General features: G+C 37.9%; 1 protein-coding gene across 1 annotated transcript; it reads right to left on the bottom strand.

Annotated features, from left to right (window-relative positions):
- Window positions 1-11,036: 11,036 nt before the first annotated feature.
- LOC141612086 (vacuolar protein sorting-associated protein 52 A-like) lies at window positions 11,037-22,964 on the bottom strand. The gene is made up of 20 exons (XM_074430797.1): window positions 22,746-22,964; window positions 22,395-22,489; window positions 20,507-20,564; window positions 19,394-19,489; window positions 19,043-19,144; window positions 18,209-18,292; window positions 17,872-17,952; window positions 17,179-17,322; window positions 16,215-16,306; window positions 15,512-15,593; window positions 15,000-15,182; window positions 14,206-14,321; window positions 14,026-14,084; window positions 13,254-13,354; window positions 13,128-13,178; window positions 12,562-12,741; window positions 12,332-12,466; window positions 12,164-12,238; window positions 11,691-11,748; window positions 11,037-11,592 (listed from the first exon to the last, which is right to left on the bottom strand). The coding sequence occupies exons 1-20, from the start codon at window positions 22,776-22,778 to the stop codon at window positions 11,288-11,290; spliced, it is 2,130 nt and encodes a 709-aa protein (XP_074286898.1). The 5' UTR covers window positions 22,779-22,964; the 3' UTR covers window positions 11,037-11,287.
- Window positions 22,965-23,811: the final 847 nt, after the last annotated feature.

Raw genomic sequence — 23,811 nt, 5'->3', positions numbered from 1 at the left:
TGAACGGTTACAAGTTCCCAAAAACCTTGGTGGCGACTCTAATTTGTCTTAATTCGATTCGTAAGAACCTCGAGTCGATTATGCCTAGTGTGGATCCCGCGGACGCAGTTCCCGAGGGCCTTGTCCACAGTTTGGTGACTCCGCTGGGGAAAAGAGGACTAGTTACACTTTGTTTCTAGGGTCTTTTCCTCCGAGGTGAAACTTGAAAAGAAAGTATTGGAAAGTAAAACATTACTCATAGTGCTACGATTCATGCATAAACCCTTAAGGATTTTCCCGGGCCGTCCCAGCGTTTCTTTGTGATGCGTGGGGGGGCGACGTCCCACTATGCCAGGAACTCGCACATTGCTTGCTTCCGCTCCGCCTCGCGTGGTTCTTGATGGTGGGGATGCTCTTCTAGGTACTCTACCTAAAGGCCCTTGCTCTATAAGACCGCAAAAGGATGGAGGGCATAGACCTTCTTGTAGAAGACTTGCCGAGACTTAGAGATGTCTAGGAGCATACATCCTTGTAACATGAGAATGACAATGTGCGAAATGAATTTCCCGAGTCTTTTCAAATTTTCCATGTCAATTTCAAAACCGAACTTTTGAACAACTTACTTTCAAAATAGCATGGTTTTAAAAACGCGGAATACTGCCCAAGTAGGACTAGGTTTTTCGGCCCAAAATAAGCTTTTATAGCCGGCATGCTGCCCATTTCAAATCTCATTTTCAAATCAATTATTCGTTTTCTCAAATTCAATCCGAAATGTTTCTCGAACCTTAACCAAGCATGAAATACGTCGAGTCGTGTCCAGGTCCTGGCCGTGTTTGGCTAGTTGTGTCTCGTCTCAAATGTCTAGAACACGACCTTGTTGGGTCGCCCAAGCTCACCTCTTGGGCTTCGAGTCATGTGGGTCGACCAATTGGTCTAGGATAGTCCACAAAAACGTCCAAGCTAGGCCATTTAGGGCGTTTTCACTCGAACCTACGGACTATGTTGGTCCAACCACGGGTTTAGTCACACCAAGTCCGGTTTAGAATCGAGTCATGATGGTTTGGGTCGTGTCGTTTTGTCGATCCTAAAATAAATCAAGGTCTAAATCCAACCGCGAGTCGAACCTTTTGTTTAGTCAATCTCAAGTCGAGTCTTTGTTTGAGTCAAATTGGTGTCATGTCCTTAAGTGTGCAGGGGCTCTTACATTTGAATATTGACTCAGTTCGGGGTTTTCTTGTAGAAAGGCCGCCAAAAACCCGACGTCAAGCAATGGAAGATGCTGTTAACAAGCTCACTGAGGCCGTGAACCTCATGATGACCCGAATGGATGCAATCGAATCTAAGCTAGGTGAAGATTCCCCTCCATTTACCCTACCTCTGACTGATCTGGAGAAACGGTTCAAGTTCATCGAAGACCGTCTGAAACTCTCCCAGGGGAAGAACATCCAGTATGAAAATTCTAGGGCCTATGCCCCAGTTCAAGATAAGTTGCCCACGAACATGGTACTCACTAACATCCCAAAGTTTAAGGGCACAGAAGATCCGGTCCACCATGTTAAGGCCTATAAGGGGTACTTAGCACTGAAGGGAGTACCTGCTGACATGCTCTCTGAAATTTTCGCTCAATCTCTGGATGAACACCCGAAGGCGTGGTTCTATAATCTGGACCTTAAGAACTTCCCCACTTTCGAAGATATCACGGTGGAGTTTTGTAAGCACTATGCTGACAATGTCGAGATTCGAACCAATATAAGAACGCTGGAGGTTATGACACAGAAAGAAAAAGAAGGCTTTACTGAATTCCTTGCAAGATGGCGCGCTGAAAGCGTGAAATTAGCCAAGAAGCCTGACGAAGTTGAAATGGTAGATAAATTCGTAAAGAATCTACGACCTGTTTACCGTAATGCTCTGAAATACCAGAATTTCGGTTCTTTCAAAGAATTGATAAGAATCGGGATAAAGGTAGAAGATGATGTCATAAGGGCAGAGGCTGAAAGGCCGAAAGGGTACCAAGGGGCCTCATCGTCTAAGGGCAAGGCCCCAGCAACGGCCCATATTGATGAAGCCATCAATCTCTTAGAAGGGCAATCGAAGAAGTCGCAGCGCCAAACACCTAGGGCATTCACCGATATCGGATGCACTTATACATACGCTCTCCAAAGGCTCATAGCCCAAGGAAAGCTGAAGCCTATTGGTCCAACTCCGGACCCTCCCGCTGATCAACAAGGTAAATGGTATAAACCAAATGCCTACTGTGCCTTTCATCAAGGGAAAGGCCATGATACTGAAAGGTGCTATCGACTGAAGCACGAAATCCAAGACATGATTGAGAATGGAACACTCCCAATCCCAACTGTTAAACCCAATAACATCACCAATCCATTTGGCGATCACGCCAACTTTGTTTCTATCGAAGACAGTGTCGATTACTCCCATCTTATCCACCCATGTCACTTGAAAGGGGTGTTTATCGGGAAAATATTTGTGGATTGCTTTGAATTCTTGCCAAACCCGAAGAATGAAATTCAAGTCGGAAGTATTGCTCTAGAATGTACTCCTCTTGTTAACGAAGTTAATAAAAGACAATTCGGTTCACCAACTTTCATCACTGGCGTAGATCCTCAGAGGACTACCTCAGGATGGAGGCAGACCATCAAAGGGATCAAGGACCAGAGCCGAGCATCTAAGCTGACAGATGAACAAGAGAAAGCTCAAGACCAGATTTGAAAATTATGAGTCGGGATCTGTTTTCTTATCTTAGTCGAGTCGAGTCTAGGACTTTCTTTTCTTGAATTTGAGTCATTTTTTCCGCGATGACCTAGGGTGTGTCCTAGGAGTCGTTCCATCGAGTCTGTTAAGCATGTGTCATTCCAATAAAAGTTGCAGTTTCGTTTCCAAATATGTCTTGTTTCCAATCCTCAATCATTCCGAAACATGATAAAATGCACAACACACTCAAAGGCATCCCTGGGGTAGAAATATGTCCCGTTTCAAAACCTAAGGTACACTAGGATCCCGTGTTTGATTCCTTTACCTATTCCATGTCTGGTGGTAGAAAACCTCCATCTAAACCAATGTTTGTGACAAGCCTTTAGATGATTCTATGATGAACCCGGACTAGCTCCTGGTTTCCCTATCGATGATGGAAGGCAAGCACATCCCCACAAAATCATCCCCTCTCGAAGAGAGAAGATATCAACCCGTTCTAACAAGGAATTGTTCGTTCTGACCCAAATTAGTTGGCGAAGCCCAGTTTTCAAGGTGTATCCATTTATGACTAAGAGAATGAATAGAAGATCATTTTCAAAGAGAGAAAAAAAGATGAAAAAGAATGAAAAAATGAGAAAAAGAGAAAAATTGGAAAAACGAAAAAAAAAAAAGCAAAAAGAAAAATGAAAAGAAAAGTGATGAAAGAAAAAGAAAAAAGATGTTGAAGTTATTGCAAAAGGTTTTTGGTTGAATGTCGAAGTTACGGAAGCCAGAAGTCAAGTCAAGTACCCATAGTTGAGGTTCAATGGGCGAAGCCCAAAAGCGTAAGTAGTAACCTCTTTACCTTCTAAGTCCTTCCTGAGACAGTTACAAGGGATAGTCGGGAATTTTGAGAATCATTCTGTTTGTGTTGTTACACCCAAGCCTTTAGGGTCCAGACATGGAAATTTGAACCCACATCATTTTCCAACCCATTTGCACTCGGGTTTCATCAAACCCGAGACGCCTTTTCCAACCACGATGTAAGCCATAACCCATTGGCCTTAGCACCAGAAAATGAACCTTCAGAATGACGGTCCACTATTCAAGCCTTTTGTTGCCAAGCTCCACATCCCAAAGAACCACAACCTTTTGTACCAACCCTAGACACGGGATTTAACGGTACCTTACAGACTAGAATGGGATACGACATGATACCTTAGGTGAAACCTTTGAGTGTGTACACACAATCAAAATGCCATGTTTATGCACCATGATCGAACTACGTCGGATTTGATTTCGCTCCACGCGAATACGTAGGCAGTCATTCAGAATAAGGGATTCAATCCACTCATCAACTAGGTTGTCATCTTGTCGGTTTCTTACGGGTCTTAACCAAGTCCAAATGAAGCCACCTTTGTTTGAGTCGGTCTTAGCACTCGATGTAGGCTAGGATAAGGATATAGGTTCGGATGAATAGTATCAAGTCTCAGAATGAGCTTTATCTAACGGTTTAGGCAAAGATGCTGAGTCACATAGATGTGGGTTTGTGTTGGGAACAGAAAATATGAAAAACCCGCTGAAAAGAAAGAAGGCGTGGAAGAAAAATAGTAAAAGCCCGCTGAAAAGAAAGAAGGCGGTGGCAAGAAATGATGAAAACTCGCTGAAAAGAAAGGAGGCGAGGAGAAGAGTGACAGAATGTTCCCAACAAGAGTGATGTGTGATGTCTAAGTATTCTCGTAAAATCAGTATGTGTTTAGTGTCTGGGCAAAGCCAACGTTGTTGCTCAGTGAGTTTAATCCACCATGCCAATGCCAAGTGATCTTGATTCCCATGTGCCCTCGGGAGCACGCCCATGCCATACGATATCTCCATCCCAAGTTCGACGACCTTGTGATTCCCATTTGCCATCTTTTGGCGCCGGAATGGCCAATCTACATTTCTACCCCCCAACAAGTCAATAATTGAATTAAAACCCGTGCACACTTACGGTTTTATTGTCCTTTTTTGTTTTACGGTAGCGGGCTACGCCCACGTTGTTTACGAGTCATATAGAGTGTCTGAGTCGTATTTCCTGCTCACCTGTCAAGGTTCGATTTCAAAATACCAAACATTTCAGAATTCCGAAATTTCAAAAACTTTTCGCGAATTATGGTGCATTTTAAGTCGAGGATCAAACCTCAGAGTTCAAAATCAAATTTTGGGTCGACGACCCAACATCCAAGTGATTCATTTCAAATTCAAAATTCGGGTCGATGGCCCAATTACTCAAAATTTTCAACATGTTCAAATTTCGTGTCGATGACCCAGTCATCCAAATTTAATTTTAGGTCGACGCCCCAGCATTCCAACGCTTCAACTTCAAACCTCGGGTCGATGGCCTAATTATTCAAAATTTTCAAATTCAATTTTCAGGTCGATGACCCAATCTTTTAAATGTTCCAATTTCAAGATCGATGATCCAGATGTGCTTATGTGATGATTATTGCTTGTACATTTTCTGTGTTTCAAATATAGCAGGATATGCTTCAACTGGGGGCTCTAAAGTCTTCGACTTTAGAGCCATTGCAAACTGGGGGCTCTGAAGCCGTTGGCTTCAGAGACCATTATCAAGATGTAAAGGATGACATCCACCGAGAATTCAATTCAATACAAGAGTATGAAATGGAAGAATTCCGTAGCTGAAAGCAAATGATGAAAGCGGCGGCAACTTCCTTGGAAAGTCCCGTCCCATTCGGACAAGTGCCAGCAGATGATAAATTTTGGGCAAATGTCAGCAGATGATGAATTTTGGACAAATGCCAGCAAATGATAAACTTTGGGCATGTGTCGGCGATTCTTGCCGAACTACGACGCGGGTTTGATTCCGTCGAAACGGATACGTAGGCGCCTAAGGATAAGGCTCAACCCAAAGATATATGCAATTTATGGGTCGACGACCAATGATGACAATTTGTCGCAATGAAGCAAGAGTTAATCCCCAACGAAGTTTCGGGTATGATCTCTTCTTATGGTCAAGCGAGCTTATATACGCAAGTCTAATGGACTATAAACGACCCGCGGAATCCTCAGGTCGAGAGGGACCTGGGGTATACTTTGACTTTCGCCTTGTCCAAGCCTCAGTCAAAGTGGGGGCTCTGTAGATACCCGTATCCGTCGATATTGGAATTTATAGAGAACCCGACAAACACCCGATGATGATAGGACACATGTATTCTTTAGTTGTCAATGTCATTATTTGGGCTCGTTTTACGATGTAGAATGAGCGTTGTCGACGAAGTATTTTATTAATTTAAATGATATTTAAATTAAATGTTTTTTAAAGTGAATTCATTTTATTGTTTTAACTTGAATTTATTTTCTTAAATTTATTTTATTGAAAATAAAATATATTTTTGATTTGAAAAATCATTCTTAAGTTATTTGATTTGAAAAATCAATTTAAGTCGTTTTATAAATCGTATTTGAAGAACTCGGTTTTTACGACGATTTTATACGCAATTTTGAGCTCGTTTTCAACTTGATTTGGGCACGATTTTCGAAGCAAACTCGAACCAACTCTTGACCCATAACCCAACCCATCACTCACCCTCATAACCAGGCCCTAATACTATGCAAACCCACGTCCATACCTCCTTATTTTCGAGCCCCAAAAAACAGCACAAACCAGTCTGTCACCCTTCAACCCGAGTCCACTAAACAGCCCCAAACCCGCTCCAAACACCACTTAAACCCGTGCCCATTAACCCTAATCCATACCCTAGTATCCTACCCATATTAACCTAGCTTAACCACCAAGAAAAACCCCTCCAAAACCCTACACGAGCTCACAATAGCTGCTGGACAGCAGCAGCGAAACAGAGCAGCCCGACTGCTTGTTGCTCTCTTTTACCCTATTTTAACTCCCTATAAATACCTCCCCTCTGCCATACTTTCATTCCTCTAAGTTCTCCACACATACAACCGTCATTCACAAGCTTTTAACTCCAGAAACAAACCCTAATTGCCTCCCAAAAACCCTCGACAAAACCGACTTACAAACTGAGAATCAGTTTGTGTGTCCTCTTTGAAACCTTTCGTTCTCCCTTCAAACCTCCATCAAAATTCGAGTTTCTTGTTCCAAATTAACCATACAACATCCATCTACACATTAGACAAAGATTTACGAGCCAAATTGCCCTTGAGAGTACACGAATTCCCTCGAAAAACAGAGTGTTATACACTCTGTTTTCGCGGCTTTTCCTGTCTGTCCAGTTCTGTTTGTGCTCGTTTTTCGAGCCCAATAATTCAAAACGATCAGGGATTGTTTTAAGATCTCTGTTCTCCTCTCTTTCTAGTTTTCAGAACATCTTTTAAATCGAATTTTTACCGTGAAACGAGAGAGAAATCGCAGTTTGAAAGTTGCTGTCCAGATTTACAAAAAACGTGTTGTTTGCTTTGTTCCTTCGTCGACGACGGCCTCTCGAGATAAAATCTACCATCGATTACGACCCAAGACGGTGTCAACGATACATGTAGGTTGAGGGTGCATCAAATCCTCCTCTTCTCTCTTTTATTTCGTTCTTTTTATGTTTGTTTTTTATTGTTTCGTTTTATTTTGTTTATCGCTTTATTTATCGTTTGCATCGTTTAACTATGAAACTAGTTTAGTCCGAGTATGAGTTAAAGTACCACCACGAACACCCGCGTTGACTTGAGATGGGAAAGAAATCCGCTACATCAGTCGGTCGTACACCCCCATCTCATTTACATATCCTCGTGTTCAAGGTAGGGCATTAATAAAACGAATTTCTAACTTCGCTCCTCGTTTTTGACCCCTCGTTTGTTTCGACCAATTCGACCTACCCTAGGACCCGTCGCATGTTAGTATGACCTCTGATTGTTAACATATAACTCGTTTAGATGACATTAGATCAATTTAATAACCTAATTAGACACTTTAGGGTACATCGACATAGCTTTAAAAATCAACTGACAATTATATAACCTAATTGAATGCATCTCTCTCTTTCACCTAATTTCTCGCTAGTATAAGAGTGCGTGATTAGCACCTTCTTATTAACACTCGATGAGTTAATTTAATTAGCGAACTTGACCTAATTTGACCCCTTTTAGGCCGTGTAGAATACACCTTTGCGCGACATCCTTTCAATCGATCAACGTCGTTTCTAACTTGTTTTCTAGCCCGCTTTCGAATTTGTTTCGCAATCAATTGATCTAACTAATGAACCTAACCTAGGAACTAGGGTAGCCGTGTCTAGAGTGGCCGTGGTTTGGCCGTGCCCTTTGGTCTTTCTTGCTTCGTTTTTTTATCGTTTGTTCTTTATTGTTTTGTCGCTTGTAATTTATCGTTTGTTCATCGAGTTGTAATTTTCAAGTTAGTTTTCTTTTATCGAGTCAAAACCTCTTCCAAAAACCTTAGTCTTGTTTGGTTAGATGGTTGTGCCCCAATGCACGTGAGAGCGTAGTAAATCGCATGTTGTTTAAAGAACCATGGCCCGATTTATGCTAATGCATGCTTTGGTGTGTGACCCAATGTCTAATTCGATAAGATTAAGTGAAAGCACGCATTACGAGGAGTGACCCAAGGCCGTGAGTCATGTAAGCCGTGGGCCACCCCTTTGTGCACGTTTTCCTAGGCCGAATGGCCATGTGTCGTGTATGGTGTCGTATATAGCAATTGTATTTAGATCGAGTTGTAACTTTAATTTATCGTTGTGTCGGCATGAAATGCCTGGTTTGTAATAGGTAGATCCCACGGCTCCCCCATTCCCCCTTAAGCCTTGTTTGCTTTGTTTTGTATGTTGTTAGATCAATCAACCCACATGCTAAATTACAACTTTGACAAAGTTAGTTTAGTTGCATCTAAATCGACATAGAAACTTCACATGCTAGGGTTTTAAAACGATGTTTGCATATCATATATCGTAGTAGCTATGACCTTGTTTGAAATCCGATACTTGACTTAGTAGAGGTCGTTATTGACGGGCGGGGTTAGGTGTCCTTATGGGCTTCCTAACACGTACCCTCACCCCTTACTCAAGATCTATGGTTTGTGGATCCGTCTAAATATCATTGGATTACGAGAGTCATTCAAATCGAGTGATATAGGGTACAAGTCTTTATCTTTAATCACTCGTAGTTGATTGGATTTATGCTTTTCGATGAAAGGTGTAAAGTTGACTTGAACGGTTCCAAGTTCCCAAAAAACTTGGTGGCGCCTCTAATTTGTCTTAATTCGATTCGAAAGAACCTCGAGTCGATTATGCCTAGTGTGGATCCCGCGGACGCAGTTCCCGAGGGCCTTGTCCACAACTCTAAGACTATATGTTTTACTTATTTTATTTTCACATTTTAACCATAAACCCCGCTTATTAAGAGAATAAAAATTTTCTTAGTTTTCTCTCCAAATGCATCTATCTAAATAAAGAAACAAGTAAAATTTTCTTTCTTTAAACTATCTATTCATTAAAATATAATCTTATAATTAAATTCAAAATTATGATTTTTTGATCAAAATACATTAAAATTGATGTTAAAGTATAAACTATAAGTTGGTAAACTTTTCATTAAATGCAATCGTTGTAACTTTAGAAAATAACTTGATACATACTTACCATTAACATTGTGACAAAAAAAACATTAAAATAATTGGAGAAAATTTATAAAATCCTCCTTATACTAAAAGAATAAAGATTATGAAATGTTTTCCCTCCAAAAGCACTTCTTAATTAAGGAAACAAATAAGCTTGATTTTCTTCCATTAAACCATTATCCTTTTATCATATTTTCTTTTCATCAAAGTATAATTTTGTTATTAAGCTTTAAAATATAACTATTGATTAAAATAAAATAAATTTGATATAGTCATAAATTATATATTGCTAAATTTTTCATTTTGAACTATTATTAATGATTAAGCGCATAATTACCTGTAGAAAATAAAACTATAAGCTTATATTATTAGCTTATATGATGAATTTTTTTTTAGAAAGTTTATAAATAGACATCATTAACACACATTTAGGTTTTTTTTTCCTCCAATCAAAATACTTAGGCGTAAAATATGAAAATTAATAACGTGTCGATTTAACCTATAACTAATACACCGCTAAAAATAACAACCCTATATATACCGCGCTGCGTTGCGCGGGATCTAAACTAGTGAGTTATTAATTTTGTAACTTTACTCAATTCTCTTTAATTAGTTTTCCATTATAAATAACACCCTAAAAAATAAATACTCTCTATATATATCGCGCATTGCGCGGAATCTATACTAGTATTAATTAATAGGTAAATTTAACGAAAATAACCCAAATAATTAGAAGATTTGTTCGTGATGTGTTGTTACATCTTAGGTCATTGTTATGTTCCTATACATTTCACCAGTAATATTTTTTGGGATGTATTTTTTCACATACGAACTTTACTCTTTCACATACGATTTTTACGATTTTATCCTTGTCATTTTTTCTCATTTCACTCACTCAAAACTAAATACCACTGCCTCCTTCCCAACTTACCGGAAGACACCGGTCTACCCCACCCTTCTATTCTCCCTACTCCGACATCCTCTGTCCCGGCCACCCTTGCTCCGACCACCACGTTCATGTGGTTAAACAAATTTTCATGAATACTTTTCTGTGTGGGTGTAAGACCCGTTTATTAAGGCGAATGGTGTAAACCGTTAACCATATTTAACGCATGTGTCTTCAATGGAATAATCTTTGGCATGTATGGTCTAGCATTTACAGGATACCAAGCGGTAAGTGTGGCATATACAGGATCTTTGGTGCATAAGCATCCTGCATGAATGTTTGGTATTGGGCGGATGGTATGTTCGTAGTGACACATTAAGTTCCCAATAACAATTAATCCGTATCTTATAAACCCTAATAATTTCAATAATTATGATCAACTAACAAATCAATCTTAATAATTGATAAAAGAAAATTGAAAAATAACTAAATTACTTAATTGATTAGCGAATTAAGATCCATTATTGAAATCCTTTGAGTTTGAGCAATTATATTAGGTTTTCGAAAGATAGAATAATTTGATTATGTTTGATGGTAGAAGGGTATTAGAAGGAAAGTTAATGACAATGTATGTGAAAGAGTAAAATCCGTATGTGAAAAAGTAATTCCGTATTTTTTTTGGTGATATTTGCAGTTACCTCGACTAAATGCGGTGTTAACGTCATACAAGAAAAACACTAAAATTACTCTCACCGTCTCATTCATTCAACCTTTTCTATTATTTATAAAGAGTATTTTAATAGTAAACAAATCATTGCGACGGCCGACGGAGGAAGTACTCCCTTCATACTCCATAGTACCTACTATAATAAGAACAAAGCTATGAAGTGATAAAAATAATACTCCGTATAACATTGGCTTCAATGGTCCACTAATTTCAAGGGTTATTTACTGCGATTCCATGTTCACTGTAAATAATATATATGCTCATCTTGATACAAAAATGTTCTACACAATAAACAGAACAAGCCCGAAGCCTAATCTCGTGTATACTAGTAACTCTCACATCAAGATCAAACTTGAATGTTCCAGCTTGTATCGACAAATACCACCTCTCGAAGCTCTAAGTGTAGTTTCGACTAGAATGTCCTTGACAATTTGCGGATCTCGTGAATGATTAATTGTATAGAAACAAGATCCTTGTTAAGTGCAGACCCTCCCGGCACCTTTTTAACGCACTCGGATAGTCTAGTGTAGTAGAGCAGAAGTTGAGTTAATGAAGTTCTTAAGATCTCCATGCCACACAAAAAGTTGCTGAAAGAAGTGATCACATCTTTGTGCATCAACTCTATTGCGTCTTTCCATCGGCTACCAAAGTCCTTTACTAGTGGCTCCACATCACCAACCGTTATGGCCTTCTCAGAACTTGAACTCGGGTCCTCGGCTAATTGATGATTACCAGAAAATCATTTAAATTCTAAATTATCAGAAAAAAAAATAGATTTATCTAATGGAGACATTTAGATTAGTAGAAATCCTTACATGCCCTTGTTTTAACGAACTTGATCAGATCACTGAAGTGCTCCAGCAATAGCTCTTCCTGCACGAATAAGCAGCATGTATTTAAACAATAAGGTTCTTGAATTGAGCCAGCACAATAACCCCTCCGAATCAGTTTGGTCAAAGCTCGGTTTAGGCTACATCAAACCCATCTTGAGCTGAAGCCATGCTTGAACTAATCTAAACCAAACCCGAGCTTTGTAATTTTTTTTTTATTTGGGAACCCGACCTTTGTAAATTGTAAGCCTCGGAGTTTCGGACTTGTTTAAAGTTCTAAAATTTAATTTTTTCTTTATCTTAGTAGTACTCCTATAATTTTAGAATTTCTCGATATTTATGGGCTATATGCAAACAAATTGTTTGAGTTTGAAGTTCTGACCATAGATAAATTATTCTTATTAGGTTAATATTAATATTAGACACAGGTTCATTGACAAGCATATTGGAAAACTCACCACAAATATACTAGTTTGGCTCTTCAAAACATCTTCAAAATGCATCTGAATTTTTCCGCCATCTGGACCAGCTTCCTGAAATTTCACAGAGAAACATAATTTATAAATGAGCGTATTAATAAAAATAAAAATGTTGTAACTTGTGCATTTAAGGATATAATCACTGACCTTTAAGACGGAAATCGTCATGTCATAATTGTTGATAAGAAACACACTCTGCAGTTTAGACTTCCGAAACTGTGTAGATAGCTTCATAATCAAATCATCAACTGCCATTCTAAGTCTTTCCAAGTTCATCTCCAACTGAAAGATAGGCAATAAATGATGTTGATTCATGTGCTCAGAGCGGAGAGACATGCGTATAAAGCAAAAGGATAATAGGAATAGAGGAATCTGACCTGGCCATCTCCATAGTCAACATTGAGATGAATGAGGGAAGCAGTAAACTCGGCATAACGTCTCATGACATAGTGAGGATGAACATCATCTTCCCACAATGTTTTCACATTAGCACTCCGAAGACTACTGAGGTGCATGTCAAAGACCATCTTAAAACGCGGCCACAGTGAAATGTTTGCCTGCTCATACATTATGAATTCAAGTAAACAGACGGCTTATGAAAGAGCACACAAGTTATTAGATTCGACCTTTTCGACGAGCTCCAAACCCTTCCCAACCCGAATGACATGTTTGTCAGTCTAACTGTCGTATATGGAAAATATGTACAATGTTAAATCTAGCAACATACACGGCAACCTTTTTGATGAGACTCCCACATTCTTAAGTTTGAAGCTCCCCGAAGCTAAATTAACAGAATTTACCAATCACCAGAATGTACATGTTATGGCAAGAGAGTAAAAAGACGGTATTTTTGAGGTTTGCAGATTACATCTCTACTTCCACTTCGCAGAAACGCAAAACTATATGGCTCAATTAAAACAAATGACTCAAAAAATAAACATACCTTATCCAAATATGAATCCAAGCAAGGAATGCGCCTCCTTGACATGATAAGCTGAAAGAACAACCCAATTCAATCAACAGCTCTCGGTAAAAATAAAGAGAAGTAACTGACAAGTACGAGACACACCTGGTGCTGATGAGTAAGACGGATCATAAGCATTAAGCCAATAGCGTCGAAAGAATTTGATAAGATTGCGTTGAAATGCTCATCAATAACTGCAAATGGGCCTGAAAGAAAAGAGGCAATTATGATTTGTGATATCACAAGCTTCCTCACAACACTGTGAACAGCAATCATATAAGGTAATTTTACGCACGGACTTTAGGTTTAACATACCAAAATAAATCCTCTCATTACCCACTAAATAATAAGAATATCAATGTTTGCTCAAAAGGCCATGCAACAAAATTATTTCCAGAAGTATCGAGCCCTATAAAAGATTAGACCTAAAATTAACCACCAATATTTATCTCAAGAAAAACAATATACTACCATATTCATGGACAATTGCTTTTTGAAAAAAAAATTGTCTTGACCTAGTTGTATAATACTAGAAAGTGTGCCAGCGGATTAAGCATGGCAAACTGACTTCATTGACTCTCTAGAATAACGGTTTTAAATATTGGGCGCAACACTGATTACTAGATCAGCTTGTTATTCAAGAGTCTCGATCATTTGTTTACATTCCTATCTTGAGAATGATATTGATCTGTAAATAATCATCCATTTAAATTAGAATACCGACTGGTCCACTTGCCATTCAAAGGCAATAGCCAAAAATGGTCCCCTCCCCTTTCCTTACTCTTCATGCCAAAACCAAATGCAAACAAATACCCAAGACGGAGGGAACATAATTGAGAGAATTGAGTTGTGAGCAAACAAGATAAATTTGCTGTACCTGCAAATATCTCATTAAATAAGGACTCCTCCCCAAAGAAGTCACCACAGAAAAGATACCTAAACAAAGACAGATCAGGTGAAGATATCAACAATATCAAATACTATTTGTATGATTAATAATATCGCCCTCATCATGTAGGCAATAACAGTACAATGAAATTTGTATTCTCGTACATACTCAGAGCTAGAAGTATCCATTAGCAGCTTGTGCAAGCTCCGAAAAAGGACTTCATAAGGATACTTCTGGGAGCTAGCTTCTGCAATATGGGGAATTAGTGCAGGTTGATCAATTTCCTGGATACAACGAAAGAGGTCGGTGAAAATAAAGAATCAATGCGAAAGAAGTCAGAAGACTCACAACCAGACTCAAGAATCTTAAGGCGAAATGAAGTCCATACATTCAAAAAAAAAAAAAAAAAAATATGTCGATAGGTGACCAGCTTATGTGGAAATGGAAAAGTCGTCCAGCTGAGCATGTCTAACTTTGGACAAGTTCAAAGGAATGATGCGCTAATGGCAAGTTGGCAACCCATATAACTTCATATGCAAGGTAGATTTCTAAGGGCATATTCAAGCATGAACTTTGCGTTGTCACAGATATTTCACTCTGCCATAATGCAGGTCTTTTTACTAGTTTAACACTATTAAATCGTTATTCTACTGAACCCATAAAACCATAGCTTTTCTAGCAGTGTTAAGCCTGATCACGCAATGTCGATTTGTAAACTAAACCACGATGCTCCATGCATAAGATTAAGATGAAAAACAGGAATATCGTTGTAGTATACTAGTATATGAACCACTCGAACCATTTAACACATTTTTTCAGAGTAACTAGGAAAAGTATTTTAAGTGAAATGAAAGCTATGAACAATGTAGGTAAACAATATGAATCTGAGTTAGAAAATCATTTTTCTTTATCTTAACAGAAAAAAATGCAGAAAACAAGCAGACAGGTATAAACATATTAACCTTCAAAATATTTATTCTATCCCCAAGCGCAAAAACAGAGGAACGATTCTTCAGAGGTTCTCTTCTGGTGGAGAAAAGTCCACTGCTCCTAGCCTCAACACCAATCAAATCACTGGATGTCGCAATATCGAGCTGCAATTTCTCCAGGGATTGAATATAAGCCCGAAAATGTGCACTCAGGACCTGAAACATCAAACATTATTCGTGATCTAATTACTGTTTTACTCTTAAATCCAGTAACCTACCGGCCCTAAAGGTTCACCAGAACACAAACTTCCATCTGCTCAATTGAGTTATGTAGCCTTCACAAAGTGATTTATAAATGTAAACTAGAAAAATGCGAGAAGGGCATACAGTTATTCACCATGAAAGAAGCTCATGACACATAGTGTCGAATTTAGGGTAAGTTCAACGACTACTGAACATTATGCACTTTTAATGACCATTATTTGTCAATGCATTTATCGTTAATTTTGAGATCTCAGTCGTCAAAATATTTATATAGAAATTACCTTGTTCATCGTATCAATGTAAGCTGCTCGCACTTCGCTATACACCTCTTTGCCATGTTCCTTCATAAAGGATATTACATACCTGCAAATTATACCATAAAAACTCCCATAGTTTCAAAAGCCTTGAAACATGCTCCTCTGAATCATAACAAATAATCTGTAAAATTTATATTTGCTACGGAGTACATAATTTTTCAACATCGGTTATTGGTTTCGCAGTGTTGGAGTAGGATTACAACACTGGGAAATATGAGAGAGATAATAATATAAGGAAGTTAAGAAGAAGAAGAATTGTTTTAACCCGTAAATAGATGCGTGGATTCCCCCCTTTAAGAGATAACAATAACTCTTTCTTGAAACAGAGGGAGTAAATTATAAATATTAATGCCAGTTAGTAAGCCTTGAAACTGAATATACCGCCCAGAACACAAAACTAAATACTTACATATATAGTATCTGATTAAGTAATCACGGTATATATGCCTAACTAAGAAAATGTGGACAATAGACTAGAAAAGATAAAAGCTGATCTAACACTAAATTCTCGGTTGAGACTGCCCTAAGTTTAGACGGCACTCACAACCGATTAGAATTACCAAAATAAAAGGAGAGTTGTGAGTGGTCTTAACTTAAGACGGTCTTAAACAAGACCTACGGATCATCTAATTGTATGAATAAGGCAATATTAACACACAGTACTCACTTGTATTTCATGAGAACACTTTGTTGTAGAATCTGGATGTTTGTTTTGGGTTTTCTCAATGCATAAAGCTTCTGAACAATGAACTCAAACACCTACAAAATTATCCATGAATCTGATGCTCAACCATCCCCCTTATACTAAAAGAATAAGACTTCCAAAATTTTCCCGCCTAAATGAACTTGGCTATAATTGGGCTTTTATTATATCATATCTGTAATTGGCTTTTATTATATCATATCTATTATTGGGCTTTCATTATATTATATTTACATCTGAATAATACTGAACTTTTCCTTTTCCACCACCACCACCAACAACAACAACATCAGAGCCTTAATCCCAAAATGATTTGGGGTCGGCTGACATGAATCATCCTTTCGAACCGTCCATGGGTGAACGCACGCCTCAAAATGCGAATAAAAAGAGAAGATGAAAAACAAAAGGGAAGAACGAAAATGTAATGAAAAGTCAAGGTAAACTTAGGGGTTTTAAAATTGAATTCCGGATTTCTTTTATAAAAACTTAAAATTTAAATCGAGAGAAAAGATTAGAACGATTTTTAAAAACGGAAATAGAATTAAGGATCCGGAATGAACCAACTAAAATCTATAAGAGAAGTGCAATAAAGGAGAAGTAAAAAAGTGCAATAAAGGAGAGAAGAATAAATATTAATAATAATAATTTTACAATTAATTTCAAATTGAGTTAAATATCAGTTTTATTATTATTTTCTTTAATGTTTCTATCTAAAAAATACTGCGCATTTGCGCGGGATCTATACTAGTAAGAAAATAAGAGGCAATATTAATACGCAACCAAGGTGCTAAGATGACAGATTGATAGAACAATGAATTTCCAATAACTGTTTGACAGTACTGGGCGTAAAAACGATGCAAAAGCACAAAATGTAAAATTCTGGCATAAAGAGCTCAAATCTGCTTAATCTTAGCGATCGTTTGGTCACCTTGGAAATTGCCTTCTGGCGAAGTCTTTCTAACTCAGGCTGGACATCTTTCAGGGCCATTGATGTACTCACAAAAGAATCTGTAGCCACAAACTTCAACTTTTTACTGAGTATCTCTAGAGTTCTCATGTACTCATCATTGACCTGGATAAGAGATAAAAGTATCAGTCAGCACGCCACACAAGAAAATACAGACATGTACAATACCCGCAACACAAGATAAGGCACCATAAAAATAAAAATAAGAAAACAAAAAAGAAAAAGAAAAAAAAGATTCATTTCTTAACCTATCAAATTATAGATCCTGCAAATTTACCGCTAGAGCAAAGAAGAAATACTAATGAATAAAAAGTTAAGGTGGTGCGCCAGGATCATTACGCAAAGAAGCAAAGAGTAAAAGGAGCATGAGGTATTTCAAATTTCAAAACATATTGTTTTTTCCAGAGCACATTATCTTTTGGTACTTGTATTACAAGCAACATTATTCCAGAAAATAGTCTACGTCATATCAGAGGGTATGAAAGAGCCAAATGAAAGACATACTATAAATCATAGAGTAAAAGATATAAGTGTTAACCAAAAAGACGGGAATTCTGCAGCCAAGGGTACATAAATACTCCATTTTTCCCTCAAAGTGCATGATACAAAATGAGAAACAGAGAAAACGTTTAAGCTGCCATGATCAGCAATTACCTCACCATCAACAATAACATCAATCATCCTTGGTGGGACAATAATATCTTCAACAAATTTCGCCAACTTTGATTCTGCCACCTAGTACAACATTAGGACCATTAAGCAGTTGGCGCATAAACGGTGTAGAAACAGAAAGCATAGCATTATTGTTGACCCTCAACAATAAATTTTAGCTAGAATGGGAATCACAGAAAAGGGAGGGGGAGATTAAGTTGATTAGGACCATTAGTGAAACATTTGCAGACAAATTTCGCGGTCGTTAACTAATTTACTACTAAAGAAAAGGAAATAAAGAAAATCACCAAAGACACATCAACCCATTTTGGCATCATACCTTGCGATTCTTCAGCTTCAAACCCATGTCCATTGACTTTTCTTGAAGAACTTTTATATCCGAACTTATCGATCCAATCTCAGCCTGACCAAATCAGCAACATTATTAAGAAAACATGCAGCAATTGAGGAATTAATGCACCAATGAACACCAGCTACGACTTAACTTACACCTGATCATATGGACTCATCCACCACCAATGGAAAAATGTATCACAGTCCAGAAAGCAAAATAAACTAAGGGGGTTACAGGAAAGGGAAAGGGAATGGGGGTCTCGATTTGACCCCCATTCCCTTACTTGTTTGGTTAGCCCATTTTTCCTTACCCTTTTCCCTAAATTTCATTTTATGTTTTCCCCTCATTCCCCCATTTTCATTCTCCAACCCCCCAAAGGGTATCCCATTCCCTTTCCCTACTACCTCCATACACCACTTCAACAGCCGACATCCACCAACACCTCCCACCGACCCCATCGGTAGTGCCAACACCGGCGTCCCTCCCTCTACCACCCCCGGCGGCAACACCTCTCCATGCTCTACCCCACAGCCTGCGTGGAACTCTCCTAGCCTCACGTCAAAGTCTCAAACACCCAACCCAACAACAAAAAGGCCCAGTCCCACTCTCGAAACTCCCTCCCCCGCCCCCAAAAACACCAGATCTGGGGTTTTTGGGGACGAGGGAGGGGGTTTCGAGGGTGGGGCTAACTCATCACTGACGATTTATTAACCATCAAATATATTTACTTAAGCAGCAATCCTACTCAAATATTCCTTGTTCAAAGCTAGTTCACATTGAAATCATCAGGGACAACTTTACCAGATAGTTATCACATACCTGAAAACCACTGAGAAGGGATTCCATCTGTGACAAGATGACATCGCAGTCACGGATTTGATCGTGGAGTGATAAAAGATTGTCACTTTCTTGTATATAATCCTGCGTAGTTAAAAGGAGATAGAGCAATGAGATATTGTACAAAACCAAGGCAATGATGCAAGAACTTCTATAAAGTACAACCAAATCATACAAAGTTCTCCGTATTCGGTATATTTGTTCGAGTGCCACAAGGCCCACAACTCCCACAAGGCCACAGGCCCACAAGTATAAATAAGATTCCTTTCAAGAAAATACAGGGAAATGTTGAATCAAACAAATCATAGAATGTGAAACCAACAGAACACAAACCTGAATAGAGTCTAACTCAACTTCTCGTAAGTTTTTCTCAACCGTCTTTGTGTAATCACGTAGTTTGATACCTTTTGACAGGATGTTAGCTACCACCTGCACAGGAGAGAATTCATTATATTGTAAACAACACATTTTATAAAGTAAAAAAAAAAAGGCTAAAAAACCTTTGGCAGGTAATTAAATGTTTTCAACCGCCAGTAACTGAAACAAGGTTCAACAGCGAGCACCACAGAGATATCAACCGGAAAAGGTAGCTCTGTTTAGCCAAGTGATTATCCCCAAAAGGATCTTAATCTTATGAACAGCTACCAAATCTAATGGCACATCAGCATAACAAACAAGCCTTCGATAATTTTCCAAGAAATGGCACATCGGTACCTAATTAATCATGTGCGGGAATTTCAAATGCCTTGTTAGGGAGTGCAATAGCCATTTCCCGATAGAAGTCATGCTCTTGATCATTACACTATTGAGACCCCAACCCCTTATTCTTTAAGAACAAATGCCCACCAAAAGATGATCATCATCTTCCCCAACAAAAGCAACAAGAAGCTCATAACATCAACGTATGCCTATTAGGCAGGCCATTTAGTAAGCTTTAGGTAATATAAAAGGAGCCCTACAAGCAGACTGAACTTAAAGAACTTTCATCTCAAGGGACCCATCTAGCCCACGTGTTGCGGGGTAAGATGGATCAGATGCACGCATCCTTCCTCCCGTGTGAAACACAAAAGCAGCTAATAGATGACCCATAATGAAAGTTCCAATTTAACATGCATCAAACTCAGATAATGGTGAGTCTTTGTCCCCATGGGAAATGGAAACTCCAAAAAGACACCAAATCAGTAGACACTAGGACCAAGGGGGGGAAAGGCTTCCCAGGTTAGGGTAGCAAGTTATTCCCGCTAAACAACAAAATTTGCAGGTTAATCATGAGTCCTATAACCTGAACGGTAACAAGGTTTTCTTCAAGTTGTATATATCAATAAGAAGATGAAGACAGATCGAAACGACAAACCAAGATGTATAAATATCAAGTACTTGAAGAAAAGCAAAGAATACAATCTGGAAATCTCCAAATTTAAGAGAAGTGACCGAGAGAGCACTTACATCATCATCTTTACATTCTTCCAATTCATGTTGAAGTCCTTCAAGTGAGACATCATCACTAAAAGAAAAAGTTAAATGTTACATAAGCTGAATGAAGGTGAAAGAGGGGCGGGGGAGACAATGCCAATAAACTACCTTGCTGAGCGATCTACCAATGAATGAGCAGCATTATTGCCACTGTTCAGCCTAATATAGCAAATACCTTGCACAAATAACTTTGGAGCCCGCAGGAGTATTCACAATTCCAAAAGAATGGAAAAATATTTGGCATTTCCTCCAAAATGGTTAACCGGCCAATTCTAGATCATTGGTTACACAAATAAACGTCCCTCAATATTCACTACTCGCTACCTCACTGTTAAGTGAATAATTTGATCGCTTCCTTAATTCTTAAAATGCTACCCAAGAGAGTACTCCAGAATCCTACTATAGTAAGACTTTACTCCTCACTCATCCCGCAACCTATATTACTACTATCCTTTGTGAAGTACGGAGTATATAAGCATCCTTAGCAAAGAATACGCACAAGGAATTGACGTTTTAAGCTTTCTCTTACTCCAACAACGAGATAATGCATCAACCAGTTTAAAGAAACTAGCTTTAAATCATCATCAACGTCTAACTCAACGACAACATTAAGTACCTCAAGGGATCACCACAATAGCAGGCTAAGGGGATCAAGAGTACGCAACCTTAGTTATCCTCCACATCTAATAATCAACAAGAACTAGAGGCCAATCATTTATAAAACGATTTTCCCTTCTATTTTTATTTAGGAATTGATCCTTGGGACAATGATTTAGTTGACTGCCAGCAAGCTAGCTACAAAAAGCATAAAAATACACCTGTCAAAGTCATCCTCAATGGAAAAATAACTATGCCAGATGGAACCCACATAAGTGTTCGTAATTCCAAAAGAATGGGAAAATATTTCCATTTCCCCCAAAATGGTTACACGTCCCTCCCTATTCCCTACTCATCAGATCACACTCCTATTTTGATTTGAAGCCAACCTTCCCGATCTTCCCAATGAAACCACACCATTCCCTGCGAATCGGTACGACTCTCCGGAAAGAGCCCGAGAAACCACTTGATTTGGAGCTAAGCTAGTGAAATGAAAGACGAGGAAGAGCAGAGGAGCTTCTCTCACTAAGATACGACTTTTCCCAGCTTTCTTATGGGAAAGCGGGGCTGAACGAGTATCACAATTCTAGAAACCCCATATTTTTGCTTGTTCTCTAATTTCCATTCGTAATAGGACTTTTCAAATGTGCATTTTTCCTGTTATGAAGGGAAATGCCTTTTTAATAAAAAAAATCCCGGGAAAACTTTACCTCACTGTTAAGTGAAGAACCTTATCACTTCCTTAAATTATTAAAATGCTACTCACGAGAGTACTCCAGAATCCTACCAGACTTCACTCATCACTCATCCTGCAAACTGCATAACTACGATCCTTAATTCCTAAAGCCTTAGTAAAGTACGGAGTACATAAGCATCCTTTGCGAAGAACACGCTCAAAGAATTGATGCTTATATACAATTTTAAGAAGCTAGGTTGAAAATTGAAATATCATTAACGTTTAATTCAACGGGACATTACCCAAGTACCTCAAGGGCTTGCTTATCGTCAACACCTAGTAATCAACAAAAACCACAAACCATTCATTTGGAAAACAAAGATTTGCCCTTCTATTTAATTTAGGATACATGCAATCATTCCTACGGCTCTAATTATTATGACCATGATTCATATTACTCGACCTCGACCTAGGATACAGACAATCATATCTACGGCTCTAATTATTACTACGATGATTCATATTAGTCGACCGCAAATTATGAACAGTACCCAGCAAACTATCTGTACAAAAGGCATAAAAACACACCTGCCAAAGTCATCCTCAATGGACAAATCACCAAAAAATGCCCCTAAATCAAGCACATCCATTGAAGTTTCAACATTTCCTCCATTAGAGACCTCCTATGATCAATATAAACCACAATTAACACAAATTATCATGTGGGTAGTTCAATAATTGTTTAATTAAATCAATTCAAACTTCAATTAACACAAATTATCATGTGGGTATTTCAATAATTGTTGATTAATGCGTAATTAAATCAATACAAGCCACAATCAACAGATATTATCAAGTGGGTATTTCAATAATTGTTGATTAATGCATAATTAAATCATAAAATTGAGAAATATAAAAGAACTATGAAGTATATAGTACCATCATTTGGTTAGTTGCAGTGTTATCAGCCATGGGAGATCGAGTGTAACTTTACTGCATTGATCTGGGTTCTTTTGTTATACTGATCCAGATAGAGATTGTTGAAGAAACGAGATCATCTATAGCTAACCCCTTCGATTAAGTTCTCAGAATTGGTATCATGTAAAACGTGGGGGAATATGTGGCTCATTGTGTTGCTCGAATTTGCGAGCCGGTCGGGAATGCCATCGTGCTTGTGGCAAATTATATCATGCACCCAGGAGTATGGTGCATGGTACTCTCTCCCTTAAATTTTTCTTATAATAAATAGTTATTAAATATTAAATTTAATGAATTATAAAATTATAAAAAATATATCATTATTTATAATTTTTATTTCTCTACAAATAGAGATCATATTTGATATATTTTGTTATCTATTTTAATTTTTCTCATATATTCACATCACGTAATTGACATATTCATATCATATCACATAATTATTTTTATTCCTTTAAATTATTTTGTATTATCCGGTTTTGATATGGAATAAAACGTTCAAGATCGTCATTATTCAATATATTTGAACAAATAGAGTCATATTCACTAAACTATGATGCCATATTCACTAAGCTAAAAGCGAATATAATAGAGGCATGAGATGAATATCACACTACATAAAACATATTCATCAAACTACATGGTCATATTTACTAAACTAAAAGTGAATATAATTGTGTTATATTGTGAATATCACACTATAAAGAGCATATTCATTATACAACATTGTCATATTCACTAAAATTAAAGTGAATATGACAGTGTCATATCGTGAATGCAATACTACAAAACACTTAAATTGAATATGATAGTGGTAACTGATGTGGCTAAAGTCGTATTACCAAACCAAAGTAAAACTATCTCAAGACTAACAAGAATAGCTAGTAGTAAGACAGGTATCGAATCCACAAGGAGGCGGTAAAAGCTAGTCTAAGAGTATTTAAGTTGTCTAGAAGTAACCGATTTCTGGGGGTTTGTTTTGTTTTGATTCTATTAAACTAAATTGCAAGTAATTAAATGAAGGTTT

Source organism: Silene latifolia, chromosome 11, assembly GCF_048544455.1.
Source record: "Silene latifolia isolate original U9 population chromosome 11, ASM4854445v1, whole genome shotgun sequence".
NCBI classification, from domain to species: Eukaryota; Viridiplantae; Streptophyta; class Magnoliopsida; order Caryophyllales; family Caryophyllaceae; genus Silene; species Silene latifolia.
This window is presented reverse-complemented; position numbering and strand designations above follow the sequence as displayed.